The 17,031-nt window shown below is 44.4% G+C and overlaps 1 protein-coding gene across 4 annotated transcripts in view; it reads right to left on the reverse strand.

The window, feature by feature from the left end:
- tmem144a (transmembrane protein 144a) overlaps window positions 1–17,031 on the reverse strand; it is a 123,692-nt gene that overhangs the window by 16,797 nt on the left and 89,864 nt on the right. For 3 of the 4 annotated variants that reach the window (XM_072495787.1, XM_072495785.1, XM_072495786.1), the window contains 3 exons: window positions 16,009–16,127; window positions 11,143–11,262; window positions 2,079–2,176 (listed from right to left, as the gene is read on the reverse strand). In XM_072495787.1, coding sequence (XP_072351888.1) covers window positions 2,079–2,176; window positions 11,143–11,262; window positions 16,009–16,127 — 337 coding nt within the window. Of the gene's footprint in view, window positions 1–2,078; window positions 2,177–2,933; window positions 3,136–11,142; window positions 11,263–16,008; window positions 16,128–17,031 lie in introns of those variants that run through there. The other variant, XR_011940119.1, reaches the window with a different exon arrangement.

A 17,031-nucleotide genomic window follows, 5' to 3' on the forward strand; every position in this document is an offset into this window, starting at 1 on the left:
CTCCAGCTGACTCACTGCAGGCAAGCATGTGAGTGCAAGTGGGCACTGAAAGGGCAGAAGAGGGGCAGGCTTAAGGGGTAGTGGTGACTCCACTCAAGACCTTTTGATCTGTGACAGCATACCCTTTCTTGGCCCTGCTAACAGGGACAGCAACTCTCCATGCTGGTCTGATGATAGAAGGCGACCCCTGCACAGATACAGATAGCCTCAAATGTAAAGGGCCTCAGTAGTTTCAGGCATTGAGAGGACATAATCCATGGCTATCTAATGCTCCAGAGCAAGAAAGGCAGCAGCCTTACCCAGCTAACTCCATGCACAGGGAGAGCATCTCGCTAAAGTGACCATAAGTGCGAGCGGTGTGTGCAAATTCATGGATAATCAATTGCTGTCTCACTGGATGATAGTTTGTTCACTGAAGAAGCTTTACTGTTTAATAAGAGTTAAGGGTCTCAAAATTCAATGTATAATAATTTATGTGTTTATTTCTGTGCAACAGTTATCAGTAGTGACCATATGTAGTAGCAAATATAAGGGCAGTTTGTTAAGCTGAGCAGCTAAGAAATGCATGGGTTGACAGAAAGCTTTGACGTATAATGCACAGGGAGATGGTAAAAATCTCTCAGGAAAATCAGCCAGGCTGCATCTGGGAAGGAATTCCTTGCTTCGGTGGCCCCTTGAAGCTCCCCTCACATAAAGCATCTGCTGATCAGTGGGTCACAAATCCTCCTGCATCGCATGACATTGTCTTATGAGCTGGGCCCCACGGTGCCATCTTCATCAACTGGTATCTATTGAGGTGTCTCATTTTCAGTTTCCTCTTCTGAGGATGCCTCTCACTCAGTGTCTTCCTCAAGCTCTAGTGCTGCTCCCCTCTTGAGGCATCAGGTTGTACAATGTGCAGCAAATGGCATTGATGGGGTGTACCTTTGAAAGTATATTTTACCGAGCCCCCAACTCTAGCGAGGTATTGCAACCTCATCAGAACGGCCAACAGTCTTCTCAGTGGTGTCCTTTGCAGCAGTTATATACGCCTCCTGCTCATGTGTTTGGGTTGTGTACAGGGATCAGAAACCATGTGTTCAACAGATATCCCTTAACCCCCAGTATCCAGCCAAAAAGGTATTCAGCTGGCCTGAAGAGCTGAGGCACTTGGACTGTATGAATCTAGGACTTTTGGCAGCTTCCCAGAAACTTTTCACACAGCTGTATGACCCACTTATGGTTGTCACAGATGGAATTGAACATTGAGGGAGTGGGACCCCTGGATCTGTGAAGGTATACCTTTTCTTGGCCCTGTTGACAGGGACACCAACTCTCTGGAGGCGCTGGCTGCTTTAAGGGAGTCTTGCTGATCACCTGAGTACAGTTAATGATCCTCTACGACCTGGAGACTACGTGCTGCCGCAGGTGGAGAATTATGATAAATGTGCGCTGCCACTAGGAGCGCTGGCAAGCAACAGTTCATATCATGCAAACGGGGCAGCATGCAGTCCACATGCAGCCCACCCAAGGCCAGGCCCTGCAGGCATCTGATTCACTGGTGTCGGAATTCGCGTTCAGAGCCTGACAAGCTGGTTACAGCATACAAGGCCTTCAGCCTATCAAGTCCGCAATGGCTTTCTGTAAAGCCAATTCATCTGCTTTCCCCATGTTCCTTCAAATGTTTTCTCTTCAACTGCTTACCCATTTCTCTTTTGAAAGCCACAATTGAATCTTTTTCCGCGACACTCTCAGACAGTACATTCCCGGTCTAACCAACTCACTGCTTCAAAAACATTTCTGCATGTCGCCTTTGGTTCTATTTCTATACATTTTTGTAAAATTCTTAAGTTTGTAATGTGTCCTTGTTTTATATAAATGTCGACGAGGTGTCAAGCACTCTCAAAACCTTCACCTGAATATAAATGCACAGAGCATGCTGAGGGAAAAACAGGATTCTTCCTCTGTTAACACTGCTCTTCGGCTAACACAAATCTGTACGGATTGAAAAAAGGTCAATAAAATAGTTCACAATATGTTTTAAAAAGCAGCCATTCCCCCAAATCTTACAGCATATAAACAACACTTGATCAACTTACAGCAGTGATTATCGGAAAACTAACAACCGCACTGAGGAAATCATTTGCCAGGAACCAGCAGCAGTTGGCAATAGCCCACATCACTCCTGAAGCAAAGCCTAAAAAGAAAATAACATTTCAGATGTTAATAGCCCTGCCTTTATTTTGCAACGCTACTGAAGTTTCATTAAGTATCATGCAGTTCTAAAATATATAGTTTTGAAGCTAGGCCGAGACAGAAGTTTAATCTCTATTTTCTTCCCAGTTGCGTGTTCCAGCATCTCTCGCTACCACATATATGTCTGTATTTTGGTAAACAGCGCTGTAATTTCACAGAATCGCACTCTGAATGAGCCATACATAGAGGTAATTAATAATACCAGTTTAATACACTCAGTCCTGAAGTTCAGGTCTTGACTGATGAACAATTGTGGTGGGTAACAGGGAAAGTGCATCAACAAAAATAAAACTGATTTGCGGCAGCTCATTTCCCCTTTCTTCAGTTATCAGCAATGCCTGGAATATTCAACAAAATATCCAGGGTTGTTACTGTACCACTAGTTGGGAGTTAGATTGGACTGGTGCTACAGTAGATACTGGCTCCACTTTAAATTCCAGGAATAATTACCCTGCAAGAGGGCTACAGTAGAGTTTAACCCAGGAAGTGGTAGAAAATCAATGAGGCGGTTTACTCCTCCGACAAGGGAAGTGAGAGATTCTTAACAGAACAAAGGTTTAATTTGAAAAATTCTTTCAACCATGCAGGTGAATAATATAATGCTTTGGCACTACGGGGCAATCAATTTCCACTGACATTAATTACCTCTCCTTCCAATCATTGTTTGAGCCTTCTTAAGATTCAATAAAAAATCATACCTGTTCTAAGGTTGCTCAATGTCTTCAGCTGGGCCTAACAAAGAGAAGTCCAGAAAGAGCCCCAACAGCAAATCCCCTTCAAAGGGATATTCTGAGGTTGTGAAATGTACTATATAAATACAAGTTCTCGATTTCCTTGCAGGTATTAGTTTTCAGAGACAGTGGGACCACACGTGCAGAAGAAGATGCGGTTTAAATAACCCTATAATGAAAAGATTTGAAGTGAAGGATACAGAAGCACTGAAGAGAGCGCAGAGAAGATGTACCAGGGTGATGTACCAGGGAAACAAAGAACTGGCTCGGTGTCATTTCAGTTGAAATAAAACTGTGAGGAAACCTAAAATTACAATAGATTTTGATAAGAGTGCACAGAAAGAATGTTTCCTCATGTGGGGATGAGCAAAACCAGAGGCCATCACTATAAGGCAGTCACTAAGAAATCTAATAGGCAGTTCAGAAGAAACTTCTCTAACCAAAGAATGAGGAGAATTTGAATTTCGTTACCACACCGAGTGGTTGAAGAGAACAGTGTAGATGCATTTAAGGGGAAGCTAGATAAATATGAGGGAGAAGGGAACAGATGGCTACAATAGTAGACTTACACGCAGGAAGGTGAGAGGAGGCTTGAGTATAACATAAACACCAGCATGAACTGGTTGGTTCTGTTTCTATGCTAAATGTCCGATGCAAGTGTGACAAATGGTTTAATTCAAACTATGACATGTCAATGATACCATTGCTTAATGATGATTTTAGATGACAGGGATGTCAAACATTAATCATTTTTAACTTGTATTTAGTTTAGAGACACAGGGGGTCCCTATAAGGGAGGGGAGGTTTCCTTAGTTAGCGGGTCTCTGCGGGGGTCCCTCTAGCTAAGGGTTCTCTCTTTGGAGGGTTTACTTCAGTTAGGGAGTCCTGGGAGATGGGGAAGTCTCTCCATTTAGGGGGCCCCTGGGGGGGTCTCCCTATTCAGGGGGTTCCTGAGGTAGGAGTCGCCCGAGTTAGGGAGTCTTCGGGGGGTGGGTGCAGGCTGGGTCATCCCTGTACTTGGAGGTACACCCAGGCAATCCAGGGATGGGGGGCTGCTTTGCAGTTCGCGGGGTGGGGTGGGGAGGGGGTCGGCGTCCGTGGGACTTTGCTACTGGGCAACTCGCTCGAAATGGCGGCCCAATAGTGGGATTCCCTTGGGACACCCTTGTATTCCTTGCCATGCATCAATTTGCATGGCAAGGGTTATGGATTGCTTCCCCATTTGCGTTCCCAGGGGAGCATAAATTGGTTGCAATTCTCCTCCGGCGGAAGAACATTGGGCAAGATTCACTGTCGGCCAACGTCAAAATTACAAAACGTGATGGGGCGGAGAATAGCCTCTGACGCCAAAATCGCGGTAGACGCTGGTTTGATGCCACATCAGGATCCTCTGGCACCCCGAAAATGGTGTAAATGCGTTGCTCTCCACGCGGCATTTAAGCATTGTTGGCATATCATTAGCGGGATTGACCCTCTATTCTCCAGGGCCTCTGCGATCCACCTCCGCCGATGGGCCGAGTCCCCGACGGCGCGGTTCACCTATGGTCTCAGCAGTTCGGAACCGGCGTGGCAACTGCGGTCTCTGTTCAGCGCCGCCACAGTCGGCCGGGAACAGTGCTGCTGGCCGGGGGGGGGGGCTTCCGTGAGGGCTGGGGGGACTGGCCAGGGGGCAATATATGGCAGGTCGGGTCCGCGCATGGCCGGCGTTGTGTTTTATGGCATGCCCACTGTAGGTTGTCCCTGTGTGCATGCGCGGCCACGAACCCGGCCATTCTCCAGCCGTTTTTGTCGTGGGAGCTGGGAGTTTTACTCGGCGTGGCTGCTAGCCCCTCACCAGTTGCAGGATCGGTGAGACTTTGGCGCCGATTTTTTCATCGTAAAACTCCACAAATCCTGTGCAGGTGTCAACGCTTAGTCTCAGAAACGGTTAATCCAGCCCATAGTCTTCCAAACAGAGAATCCCGCCCACTTTTCTTTCATTCTTTTTGTCAAAGTGGATAAGTTCGCATTTTCTACATCCCCGTCTACCAAATGTTTGACCACTCAGTTAACCTGTCTAAATCCCTTTGTGGACTCTTTTCCTTCTTGACAACCTATTTCCCAACCAATCTTTGTGCCATCGGCAAATTTAGTGACCATCCATTCATTCCCTTCATCTATATCATTGATATAGATCACAGATAGTTGAGCCCGCTGTATTGATCTCTGTGGTGCATTCTACTATTATAGCTTGCCAACCAGAAAATAACCTATTTATCATTAATTTCTGCTTCCTGTTAGCTAACCAATCCTCTAACCATGCTAATATAGAATTAACTTTTTCTTAGTGCAGTAACCTTTGACACGGAACCTTATCAAATGCCTTTTGGAAATCCAAGTGCCCAACAGCCCTTTTATCAACCTCGCTTGTCACTTCCTCAAGGAACTCTAATAAACTAGTCAAACACATTTTACCTTTCACAAAACTATATTCACTCTGCCTAATTGTATCATGATTTTTTAAATGTTCTGCAATAACCTTAATAATAATGGATTCTAGCATTTTCTCGCTGACAGATGTTAGGCTAACTAGCCTAGTTTCCTGCTTTCTGTCTTTCTCCTTTTTTGAATAGAAGTATTACATTTGAGATTTTCTAATCTGTGGGACCTTTCCAGAATCTAGGGAATTTTGGAACACCACAAACAATGCAACTTTTGAGTTGAGTATCCATGATGCGTTGTGGGCCATCAGCAACAGCCGAATTGTACTTAGCCACAATCTGTAACCTCATGGCTCAGCATATCCCCACTCCACCACTACCATCAAGCTAGGTAATCAACCATGATTAATTGAACAATGCAGGAGGGCATGGCAGGAGCAGAACCAGGCATACCCAAAAATGAGGTGTCAACCTGGTGAAGCTACAGCATAGGACGACTTGCATCACAAACAGTGATAGCAGCAATTGATGGACAGAACAAAGCGATTCCAGAACCAATGGATCAGATCTAAGCTCTTCAGTCTTGCCATCTCCTGTCATGAATGGTGACGGACAAATGAACATCTAATAGGAGGAAGAAACTCCACAAATATTCCCATCTTCAATGAAGGGGGAAGCACAGCACATTATGAATCATTTGCAACAATTTTCAGCCAAAAGTGCCAAGTGGATGATCCATCTTGGCCTCCTCCTGAAGTCCCAAACATCACAGATGCCAGTCTTCAGCCAATTAAATTCACTCGATGTGATATCGAAAACGGCTGAAGGCAAAAGGCTATGGGCCTGAATAACATTCCAGCAGTAGTGCTGAAGATTGGTGCTCGAGAACTGCGTGGGTTTCCTCGGGTGCTCCGGTTTCCTCCCACAAGTCCCGAAAGACGTGCTGTTAGGTAATTTGGACATTCTGAACTCTCCCTCTGTGTACCCGAACAGGCGCCGGAATGTCGCGACTAGGGGCTTTTCACAGTAACTTCATTGCAGTGTTAATGTAAGCCGACTTGTGACAATAAAGATTATTATTATTATTCAGTCCAGCTACAACACTGGCATCTACTCGACAATGTGGAAAACAGCCCAGGTATGTCCTATCTACAAAAAGGTCAAATCCAACCAGGAAAATTAGTGCCCCATCAGTCTTCTCATGATCATCAGCAAAGTAATGGAAGATGTTGTTGACAGTGCTATCAAGTGGCACTTACTCAGCAATAACCTGCTCAGTGACGCTCAGTTAGGATTCTGCCATGAACTCAGCTCTTGAATTCATTACAGATACAGTTCAAACATGGACAAAAGAGCTATACTTAGGAGGTAAGAGTGACTGACTGCCTTTGACATCAGGCAGGATTTGACCGAATGTGGCTTCAGGGAACCCCTAGCAAAATTGGAGAAAATGGGAATCAGGGAAAAAACACTCCACTGACTGGAGTCATACCTAGCACAGAACAAGATGGTTGGGGTTGCTGAAAATCAATCATCTTAGTCCTGTGACATCGCTGCATGAGTTTGTCAGGGTAGTGTGTTAGGTCCAACCATTTTCAGCTGCCTCAGTGGCAACAGTTTGTACTATCTACAAGATGCACTGCAGCAACTCTACAAGGCTCCTTTAACAGCAGATTCTAACCCCCCGATGTCTACCACCTAGAAGAACAAGGGCAGCAGGTGTATGGAAACACCGCCACCTGCAAGTTCCCCTCCAAGCCACACCATCCTGACTTGGAACCAGATTGTTGTTTCTTCGCCATCGCTGGGTCAAAATGTTGCAAGTTTCTCCCTAGCTGCATCGTGGATGCACCTATACCACATGGACTGCCCTTTCTCAAGGAAAATTAGGGATGGGCACCAAATGCTGGCCTAGCCAGTGATGCCCACATCCCGTGAAATAATATATTAAAAAAAGATGCTCATAAACTGGAGTGTTCCCAATTAGACGAGGAAGAGGAAGACAATAATGAATATGAAGAGAGACTGCCACTCAATCTTAGTCGCAACGACTGACACCAAGCAAAAATAAAACATAATAAAACAAGAATCGCAAATAATGAAACATGAAACACAACTCTGCAGTAGCGAAGGTGCCAGCTCACCCAAGGGAGAGGTTGTACATTAGTTCAGCTGCATAGGAGTCAAGTGAGGACTATTATGGGCTTGGCTACAGAAGAAGGGTGAGGAGTATGTGAAACCAGATGTTTTGTGCACTGGAATGCCTGGCAGAATAGCAGTACTGTGCCCTCTCAGGATGACTGCATGCATTCTCCCACCCTTGCCACTCCAACAGAGCCCTTGAATGGCCAGTCAGCCAGTCTGCCCAAAGTGCTGCTGCCAAGCTGAGATGGTGCAGTCTGAAGCCAGGCTTTCTTGGCTAAGGACAGGTGAAAGTTGACTTCCAAGGCCATCTAAAGTTCCTTCAATTGCAGGTCTGCTACCATCCACATCTGCAGCCACTGGGACAGAACCTCATATGAAAACTAAGTGGGGCAAATGTACAAGACAGCCATGAAGGGAAGACAAAGAGAGTTTTTTTTATTTTCTTATGCATTACGCATACCTAAATTCATAAATTTGGGTTGCAATGTGCAGGAGAACGGCAGGAGGTACAAAACTCTGAGAACAGGCACAAACAGACTCAAAAACAGCTTCTTCCCCGCTGTTACCAGACTCTTAAACGGCCCTCTTATGGACTGACCTCATTAACACTACACCCCTGTATGCTTCACCCGACGCCGGTGTTATGTAGTTACATTGGGCGGGATTCTCCGACCCCCCGCCGGGTCAGAGAATCACCGGGAGCGGTGTGAATCCCGCCCCTGCTGGCTGCCAAATTCTCCGGCACCGGGGATTTGGCGGGGGCGGGAATCGCGCCACGCCGGTCGGCGGCCGCTGGCAGCGCCACCCCCCGGCAATTCTCCGGCCCGCGATGGGCCGAGTGGCCGCCCGTTTTCGGCGGGTCCCGCCGGTGCGTTACGACAGGTATTTGCCGGCGGGACCTGGCTCCGCGGGCGGCCTCCGGGGTCCTTAGGGGGGCGCGGGAGATCTGGCCCTGGGGGGTATCCACATGGTGGCCTCGCCCGCGATCGGAGCCCACTGATCCACGGGCGGGCCTGTGCCCTGGGGGCACTCTATTCTTCTGCGCCGGCTGGTGTACCGGGCCGCGATGGCCGGCACGGAGATGAACCCCCCCTGCGCATGCGCTGGGATGAGGCCAGTACACGCTGGAGTTCCCGCGCATGCGCCAACTCGCGCCGGCCGGTGGAGGCTCTTCGACGCCGGTTGGCGTGGCACCAAACCCCTCCCGTGCTGGCCGGGGTGGCCCGACGCCGGAGTGGTTCACGCCACTCCTTCACGCCGGATTTGCCCGCCCCGCCGGTTTCTGAAGAATCCCGCCCATTGTTGCCCTATTATGTATTTTCATTTATTGCCTTTTCCTTTCATGTACTTAATGATCTGTTGAGCTTCTCGCAGAAAAATATTTTTCACTGTACCTTGGTACACGTGACAGTAAACAATATCCAAATCCAAATGTTTTAGTTGTTATTTTTGTGTTATTGTTTTATATACGGTAGCTCATTAATATTTCAAGGAATCGCTCAGGCTTGTATCTTATTATTGCTGTAGAAGAAGTTTATTGTAACTTTGGTTTTTTGTATTAAATATTTCAGTGAGTTTGATTTTGATAAAGGAGAATGTTGGTATCAGGATATGAACAATAATCATTATATCCATCCTCACACCACCAGCTATAAGTGTTAGGAGCCCATGGATTTCTTTGGCACTAAAATAGAGATAATTTGGGCAGTTGCCTCTGCCGCATCCCTCCCTTCCAGTAGTTCACTGGGTTATGTGTCCGCTAAAGCCATCCCTGCCCCTAGACCTGAACTTGCATCTTTCTCTAGTCTCTCCCTTATCTCCCATTGTGCCCTCTTTGAGCTTATCTTGCCCATGAGACTGATCTCTTGCTCCCTCGGCACTATTCCCATGAAATCGCTGACCACTCAACTTCCCATCCTGGTCTCCATGTTAGGCAATTTTTGTTGTTGTTTTTTTTAGGCAATATTGTTGATGGTTCTTGTTCTTTGGGTGTTGACCCTTTGCCTTTTACGTATACCATCACCCACTCTTTGACCCTATTGTCCTTGCAAACTACCATCCCATTTCCAACCTTTGACACGGCCGACCGTCTCTCCACCAGTTGGGTGAGACTGGTCTCAACTGGTTCCATTCTTATCTATCTAATTGGAGCCGGAGTATCACTGGCAATGGCTTGTCTTCCCAATCCCACAACGTTTTCTCTGGTATCCCTGAAAGATCTATCATCCTTGACTCCCTCCGACTTTGCATCTACATGACACCCCTTGGCAATATCATCGAAAAGCAAAGAGTTAGTTTTCACATGCACTCTGTGAGACACAGCTCTACCTCACCACCAGCTCTCTTGATTTCTCCACTGTTGCTAAATTATCGGCCTGTTTATCCGACATCCAGTGTTGGATAAGCAGAAATTTCCTCTAATTAAATATTTGGAAAACTGAAGCCATTGTTTTCAGGGCCCAGTCGAAACTCCATTCCTTAGCTATTTACTCTATCGCTCTCCCTGGCAATAGTCTGAGACTGAAGCACTCTATCCATTTGATCCCAAGATTAGCTTCCATCCACATGTTCGTGTCATCACTGAGACGGTCTATTTCCACTTCTGTAACACTGCCAACTTCAGCTCACCAACTGCGAACCCCTCATTCATGCTGTTGCTACCTCTAGACTTTACTATTCCAAAACATATCAGCTGGCCTCCCACATTCTACCATCTGTAATCTCGAGGCTATCCAGGTTCGATTCCCGGCTTGGGGCACTATGCGGAGCCTGCACATTCTCCCCGTGTCTGGGTGGGTTTCCTCCAGGTGCTCCGGTTTCCTCCCACAGTCCAAAGATGTGCAGGTTAGATGGATTGGCCATGCTAAATTTCCCTTTGTGTCCAGAAAGGTTGAGTGGGGTTACTGGGTTATGAGGATATGTGGATAGGGTGGCGGTGTGGGCTTCGGTAGGTTCTTTCCAAGGGCCGGTGCAGACTCGATGGCCTCCTTCAGCATTGTAAATTCTAGTTCCACAATTCTAGTTCTAGAACTTTGCTGCCAGTGTCTTAAGTTGCACCAGTTCTGTTCCCTTATCAGCGTTGGGCTTGTTGACCTACATTGGCTCACAGTCAAGCAATGCCTTGATTTTAAAATTCTCATCCTTGTTTCCAAATCCATCCATGGCCTTACCCCTCCCTACCTCGAATCTCCACCAGCACCATGACCCTCCAAGATATGTGGTCATCTAATTATGGCATCACTGGCAGTCATGTCTTCAGTTGTTTACACACTAAGCTCTGGAGCTCCCTCCCTATTCCTCTCTTCTTCGCTTTCCTTCTTAAGACACTGATTAAACACTTACTTCTTTGACCAAGTTCTTGATTGTCTGACCTAATATTGCCTTGCATGGCTTGGTGTCATATTTTGTTTTATAATTCTCCTTGGGAAGTTTCAGTAGGTTAAAAGGACTTTGCGAATACAAGTTGTTGCGTTTTATCACCTCTTTAGCTAAATAACATGTCTCAAGGACAAGAGGTTGCGCTGTAGATTTTTAAAATGTATTATTAACAAACAAAATATTTTACATTTAAAAAAAATTAAAATACTTTGTTTCGACATCCAAATTCGTACCTGGCAGCAATACCTTTGGGTAAACCTTTGGCTTGTTCTTCATTATTGCACAATATATCACAAAGTAGATTGTACTCGTCAGAAATATACCACTAAAATGTGCAAATACGTAGTCCAGATCTGGGAAAAAACATATTTTTACAAAAATCCTTATTATCAAGTTAAGAAAATTATGATACATAGTTCAATCACAATATTGGTGACACTTGGATGTCTATTGCGAGTGTATGAGTGTATTAATTTAAAATGCATTAGAATTAATATTGGCCTTCAAACCGAAAAGTAAGTGACTTTTTAATGAAATTAAGTTTGAATTTTGTTTGCAACAGAAAGAAAGACAAGCATATCCACTAGTCTGTTTCAGTGTACCGTAGAATCTGAATTGAAAAAGACACTTTGATCAAAAGGCAGAAAATTATTTAAATAATTATCTAAAATTCTCTGGGGCTCTGCCTGCCTCATTCCGTAACTCCGTTGGGAGATCAGTGAAAACATCTTCCACAGTGACACGGTGGTTAGCATTGCTGCCTCACGACGCCAGGGACCTGGGTTTAATTCTGGCCTTAGGTGACTGTGTGGTGTTTGCTCTTTTTCCCTGTGCCTGTGTGGGTTTCCGGTACTCCGGTTTCCATCCACAGTCCAAAGATGTGCAGGTTAGGTGGATTGGCCATGCTGAAATTGCCCCTTAATGTCCAAAGATGTGCAGATTAGGATAGGTTACAGGGATAGGCAGGGGAATGACCCGAGGTAAGGTGCTCTTTCAGAGGGTAAATGCAGGCATGATGGGCCGAATGGCCTCCTTCTGCACTGTAGGAATTATATGGTTCTATGTGTCCAGTCCAACAAGAAAGGAGGATATGCTGGACCTGGTTCTTGGAAATGAGGTAGGCCAGGTAGATGAAGTGTCAGTGGGGGAATATTTAGGAGGTAGTTATCATTTTATTACAAGGTTCAGGACGATGGTAGAAAAGGACAATTGTAAAATTACAAATGCTTCAATAAAATATTTTCTAAAGAAAAAGAAAAGGACAATTGTAAATCCAGAGTAGGAATAATTAACTGGGGGAGAGCCGACTTCAATGGTGACAAGAACGAAGCTGGGCCGGGTCGACCGAAACCAAAGTTCAGCAGCAAAAACTGTAGCTAAACAATGGGCTACCTTCAAAACAGAAATAGTTTGGGCACAATCAAGGTATATCCCCTCAAAAGGGAAAGGTGGGGCAGACACATCCAGAGCTTCCTGGATGAAAAAGGGAGAAAGAAATTAAAATAAAGAACAAATGTGTTTAAAACAGGTATTAGGTAGAAAATCCAATTGAGAACCAGGTGGAGGTTCAGAGGGAAGGTGAGAAGACAAATGTGCGAACTGAAGAGGAATTATGAGAAATACCGGCAGTCAGCATAGCATAAAGGGGAATCCTAAAGTCTTCTATAGACCGATAAATAGTAAACGGGTGGTAAAAGGAGGAATAGGGACAATTAGGAATCGAAAAGGGAATTTACACATGGCGGTAGGGGGCATGTCTGAGGTGTTAAATGAATACTTTGCATCTGTCTTTACCAAGGAAGCAGATGCTACCCAGGCCATAGTGACAGAGGAGGAAACTCCATTACTAAAAAGATACAAAGTTGACAAGGGGGAGATATTGGATAAACTGTCAGTACTTAAAGTTGACAAGACGCCAGGACCGACTGAGCTGCATCCAAGGATATTGAAGGAAGCGAGAGTGCAGTGCACCATCCATAAGCTTTCAGTCTTCCCTCGACTCAGGGGAGGTGCGAGAGAACCAGAGAACTGCAAACATTATGCCCTTGTTGAGAAACGGCTGTCGGATAGGCCCAGTAATTACAGACCTGTCAGTTTAATTCTGGGGGTGGACTAGCTTCTGGAAACAATTAGTCGGGATAGATTTAATAATCACATGGCAAAATGTGGGTTGACTAGGAACAGCCAGCATGGATTTCTTAAGGGAAAAACATATTTAACTAATTTGCTGGAATTTATTTGAAGAGGTCACGGGGAGGGTTGATGAGGGCAATGCTGTTGATGTGGTCGACACGGAATTCCAAAGACATTTGATACAGTGCCACATCACAGACTTGTGAGAAAACCTATGCTCATGGAATAAGAGAGATCGTAAGAATGTGCATGCAGACTTGGCTGAGTAATAGGAAACAGCGAGTGATGGTTATTTTTCAGGCTGGAGAATGTTTATAGGGGAGTATCTTAGGGGTCGGTTCAGGACCCTTGCTTTTCCTGATATATATTAATGGTCTAGATTTTGGTGTGCAGAGGACAATTTCAAAGTTTGTGGATTATACAAAACTTGAAGCATTGTAAACCGTGAGGAGGGCAGTGTCGAATTGCAAAAGGACATAGACAAGTTGGTGGAGTGGGCAGATAGCTGCCAGATAAAGGTCAATACAGAGAAGTGTGTGATGGTTCATTTTGGTTGCAAGAACATGGAGAGACAAGATAAAATAAGGGGTACAACTCTAAAGACTGTGTCGGGGCAGAGGTACCTGGGTGTTTCTTTAAATACATTCAAATTATGTGGGCCTTGTATCCCTAACTGCAAGTTGGTCAGGACTAGGAACTAAGAAACCAAATCTACCAGAAAGAGAGGGAAAATGGTAGAGGGGAAGGAGCAGCATTAGTGATTAAGGATAAAATCACATCAGTCATAATATGAGATAATATAACGAGAGGTAAACAGGCAGCGGAAACATTATGGGTAGAATTAGGAAATACAAAATAATTTAAGACTGCAGTGGGATTCGTTCACAAGCTGAATGTATAAATGCAGAGATTAGACAAGCATGTAGCAAGGCAGAGTAGTTTTTAAAAGAAGTTTAACTTTCACATAGCACTGGTCAAAAAGGTAGGGAATTTCTTAAGCACATCCAAGGTAGTTTTTTGCAGCAATGTTCCAGAACCATAAAAGGGGCAAGCCAAATCATGTCTAAGAATGAATGAGTCAGATTTAGTTAACAGCCTAATGATGTGTGAACATATATCCAATAGTGATCATAATATGAAGAAATTCAAACTTCTGTTTGAAAGAGAGAAACTTGTAACAGCTATTAAGATTCTAGATTTAGGGATGGCTGGCTTCAGTGGGATGAGACAGGGTCTGTTCACAGTAAACCGGGCATATCTGTCAGCAGGTAAAAAGACAGATGATCAACGTGAGATGTTCAAGGAACTTAATTTGACTCAGAATCATTTAATATCCTTAAAAAGCAAGGGCTGTTGTTTAGATACGAGTGTTACAGGAAGATTCAAGAATTGTGTAAAATCAAGATTAAAAATGACATTGGGATAAAATAAAGAAATTAGATAAAAGGGGAATTGATGAGTGGAGCTGTCTGAATGGGTGTTTTTGATATGTGCATTAGCTTAACAGTAGGAAAACAAGTGTTTAGCTAAGTGACTTGAGAAAAACAATGGTATGATAATAATCCATTATCAAAGATTTTCGCAGAGAACTTAGAAAACAGTGGCAGGATCGGACAGAATCAGCATGGATTTATGAAGGGGAAATCATGCTTGACAAGTCTACTGGAATTCTTCAAGGATGTAACTAGTAGAGTTGATGAGGGTGAGACAGTGGATGTGGTGTATTTGGACTTTCAGAAGTCCGCATAAAAGATTAGCGTGTAAAATTAATGCGCATGTGATTAGGGGTACTGTATTGAGATGGACAGAAAACTGGTTGGCAGACAGGAAACAAAGACTAGGAATTAACAGGTGTTTTTCAAATTGGCAGGTAGTAACTAGTGGGGTACTATAGGGATTAGCACTGGGACCCCAGCTATTCACAATATATATTAATGATTTAGTTGAGGGAACAAAATGTAATGTCTCGAAATTTGCAGATGACACCAAGTTGGGTGGGAGGGCAAGCTGTGAGGAGAATGCAGAGATTCTTCAGTGTGATTTGGATAAGTTGAGTGAGTGGGAAAATGAATGGAAGATGAATTATAATTTGGATAAATGATAGGTTATTCACTTTGATAGCAAAAATGAGAAGATAGACTCCGTAAATTAGGAAAGGGGAATGTGCAATGAGACCTGGGTGTCCTCGTACACCAGTCACTGAAGGTAAAAGCATGCAGGTGCAGCAGGCGGTAAAGAAGGCAAATGCTATGCTGGCCTTCATAGCAAGAGCATTTGAGTACAGGAAAGGGATATCTTGCTGCAATTATACAGGGCCTTCGTGAGGCCACACCTGGAATATTGTGTGCAATGTTGGTCTCCTTATCTGAGGAAGGATGTTCTTGCTATAGAGGGAGCACAGCAAAGGTTAACCAGACTGATTCTTAGGATGGTGGGACTGGCGCATGAGGAGAAATTGAGTTGATTGGAATTGTATTCGCTGGAGTTCAGCAGTATGGGGGGGGGGGGGGGGGGGGTTTGTAGAAATCTAATAAAATTGTAACAGGACAAGGCAGGATATATGCAAGAAGGATGTTCCTAATGGTGGGGGTAGCTAGAACTAGGAGTCACAGTCTAGGGATTAGGCTATTTAGTTGGATGATCAGGCATGATCATAATGAATGGCAGATCAAGCTCAAAGGGCCAAATGGCCTCCTCCTGCTCCTATTTTCAATGCTTCTATATAGAAATAGGTGTTAGAACTAAACAAGAAGTGAGTTCAAAGTGAAGAGAGAAGAATAGATGTTAAAAGCCTAGTTTGAGAGGGTATTCAGATAAATGAAAAGGACAGTGTATGTAATAGGAGGATAGAGGAGTACAGCAGGTACCATCATAGCCATGCCGAGCTGGATAAAGCAGGCTCTCCCAAAAATAAGTATGGATTTTGATACAATACGGCAAATAAAAACACCCAATTACATTCTTACCAAACTGGCTCGCATCTTTATATTTAGTTTCATTCTTCAGGGCATGGTTCTTGATATAAATCACTGGCACAAAGCTGGAACCGTATAATAACCCTGCAATCACTGCAAGGAATGATCCTCTAAAGCAAAGGGGGAAAAGCAAGAATCAATATGATAAAAATATAACATTTTGCATGATCCACATTTTCTCCAATTTTTTTCCAACGTTTTGCGTAGGAATCCTTTATGAGAGCCATGTTCTGATGGAGGAGGTCATTTTGAGTTGGCGTTTCTGGCAAGGAGCCTTGTCCACCTGGAGCACATATTGGCAATTTGAGTATGCATTTTAATGGTCAGATATTCATGCCTAGCATACAGCCAAATTTGCAAAGGCACTCCTGGTGGCTGAAGTTTTCCACTGGGAATAAAGACTGGGGGCTGGAATGAGGCTATGCCCCCACGCCGTCGCGGCGGCACCCCCGATTTGGTCGCAAACTTTGATTCTCTGGCCGATCACCGAACGCGATTTCAGCGTCGAAAACCGGAGAATCCTGCCCTGGATATTTTGCAAGACATTACTATTGTTGAAAAAAACATGTAAAGCCATGTTCTGACAAAAGATCAACAGCTATATCTTCTCTCTCCACTTTTGCTGTCCTGATGTGCTGAGTGTTGGAAACATTTTTTGCATGTGTATTAAAAGCTGAAGGTGTTCTTAAAGCACAGGAAATAAATGTTTTGAAGCCGATTTTAAAACAAGCATGTGAGATTAAAAAAATAGCTACGACCATGTCACATCAATGCAGCTCAATATATTAGTGCCTCTTCAGTGTGTTGCTGTGATGTGATCATGCAATTTGTACATCAGGAGATGAGAGCTTGACAATTTGGAGTCCAAATTAAGCTAAATATTTCAATGAATGACGGGACTATATTATTTGGAAAAGAATATGGCCAATACAGATACTTTTATGCAGGCCTTCCCTTGGAATGCCCATTTGAAAAAGGCAGTGTACGTTTAGAGCTCAGATGCTCCGGCTTTGC

This window comes from Scyliorhinus torazame, chromosome 3 (assembly GCF_047496885.1).
Source record: "Scyliorhinus torazame isolate Kashiwa2021f chromosome 3, sScyTor2.1, whole genome shotgun sequence".
Classification (NCBI taxonomy): domain Eukaryota; kingdom Metazoa; phylum Chordata; class Chondrichthyes; order Carcharhiniformes; family Scyliorhinidae; genus Scyliorhinus; species Scyliorhinus torazame.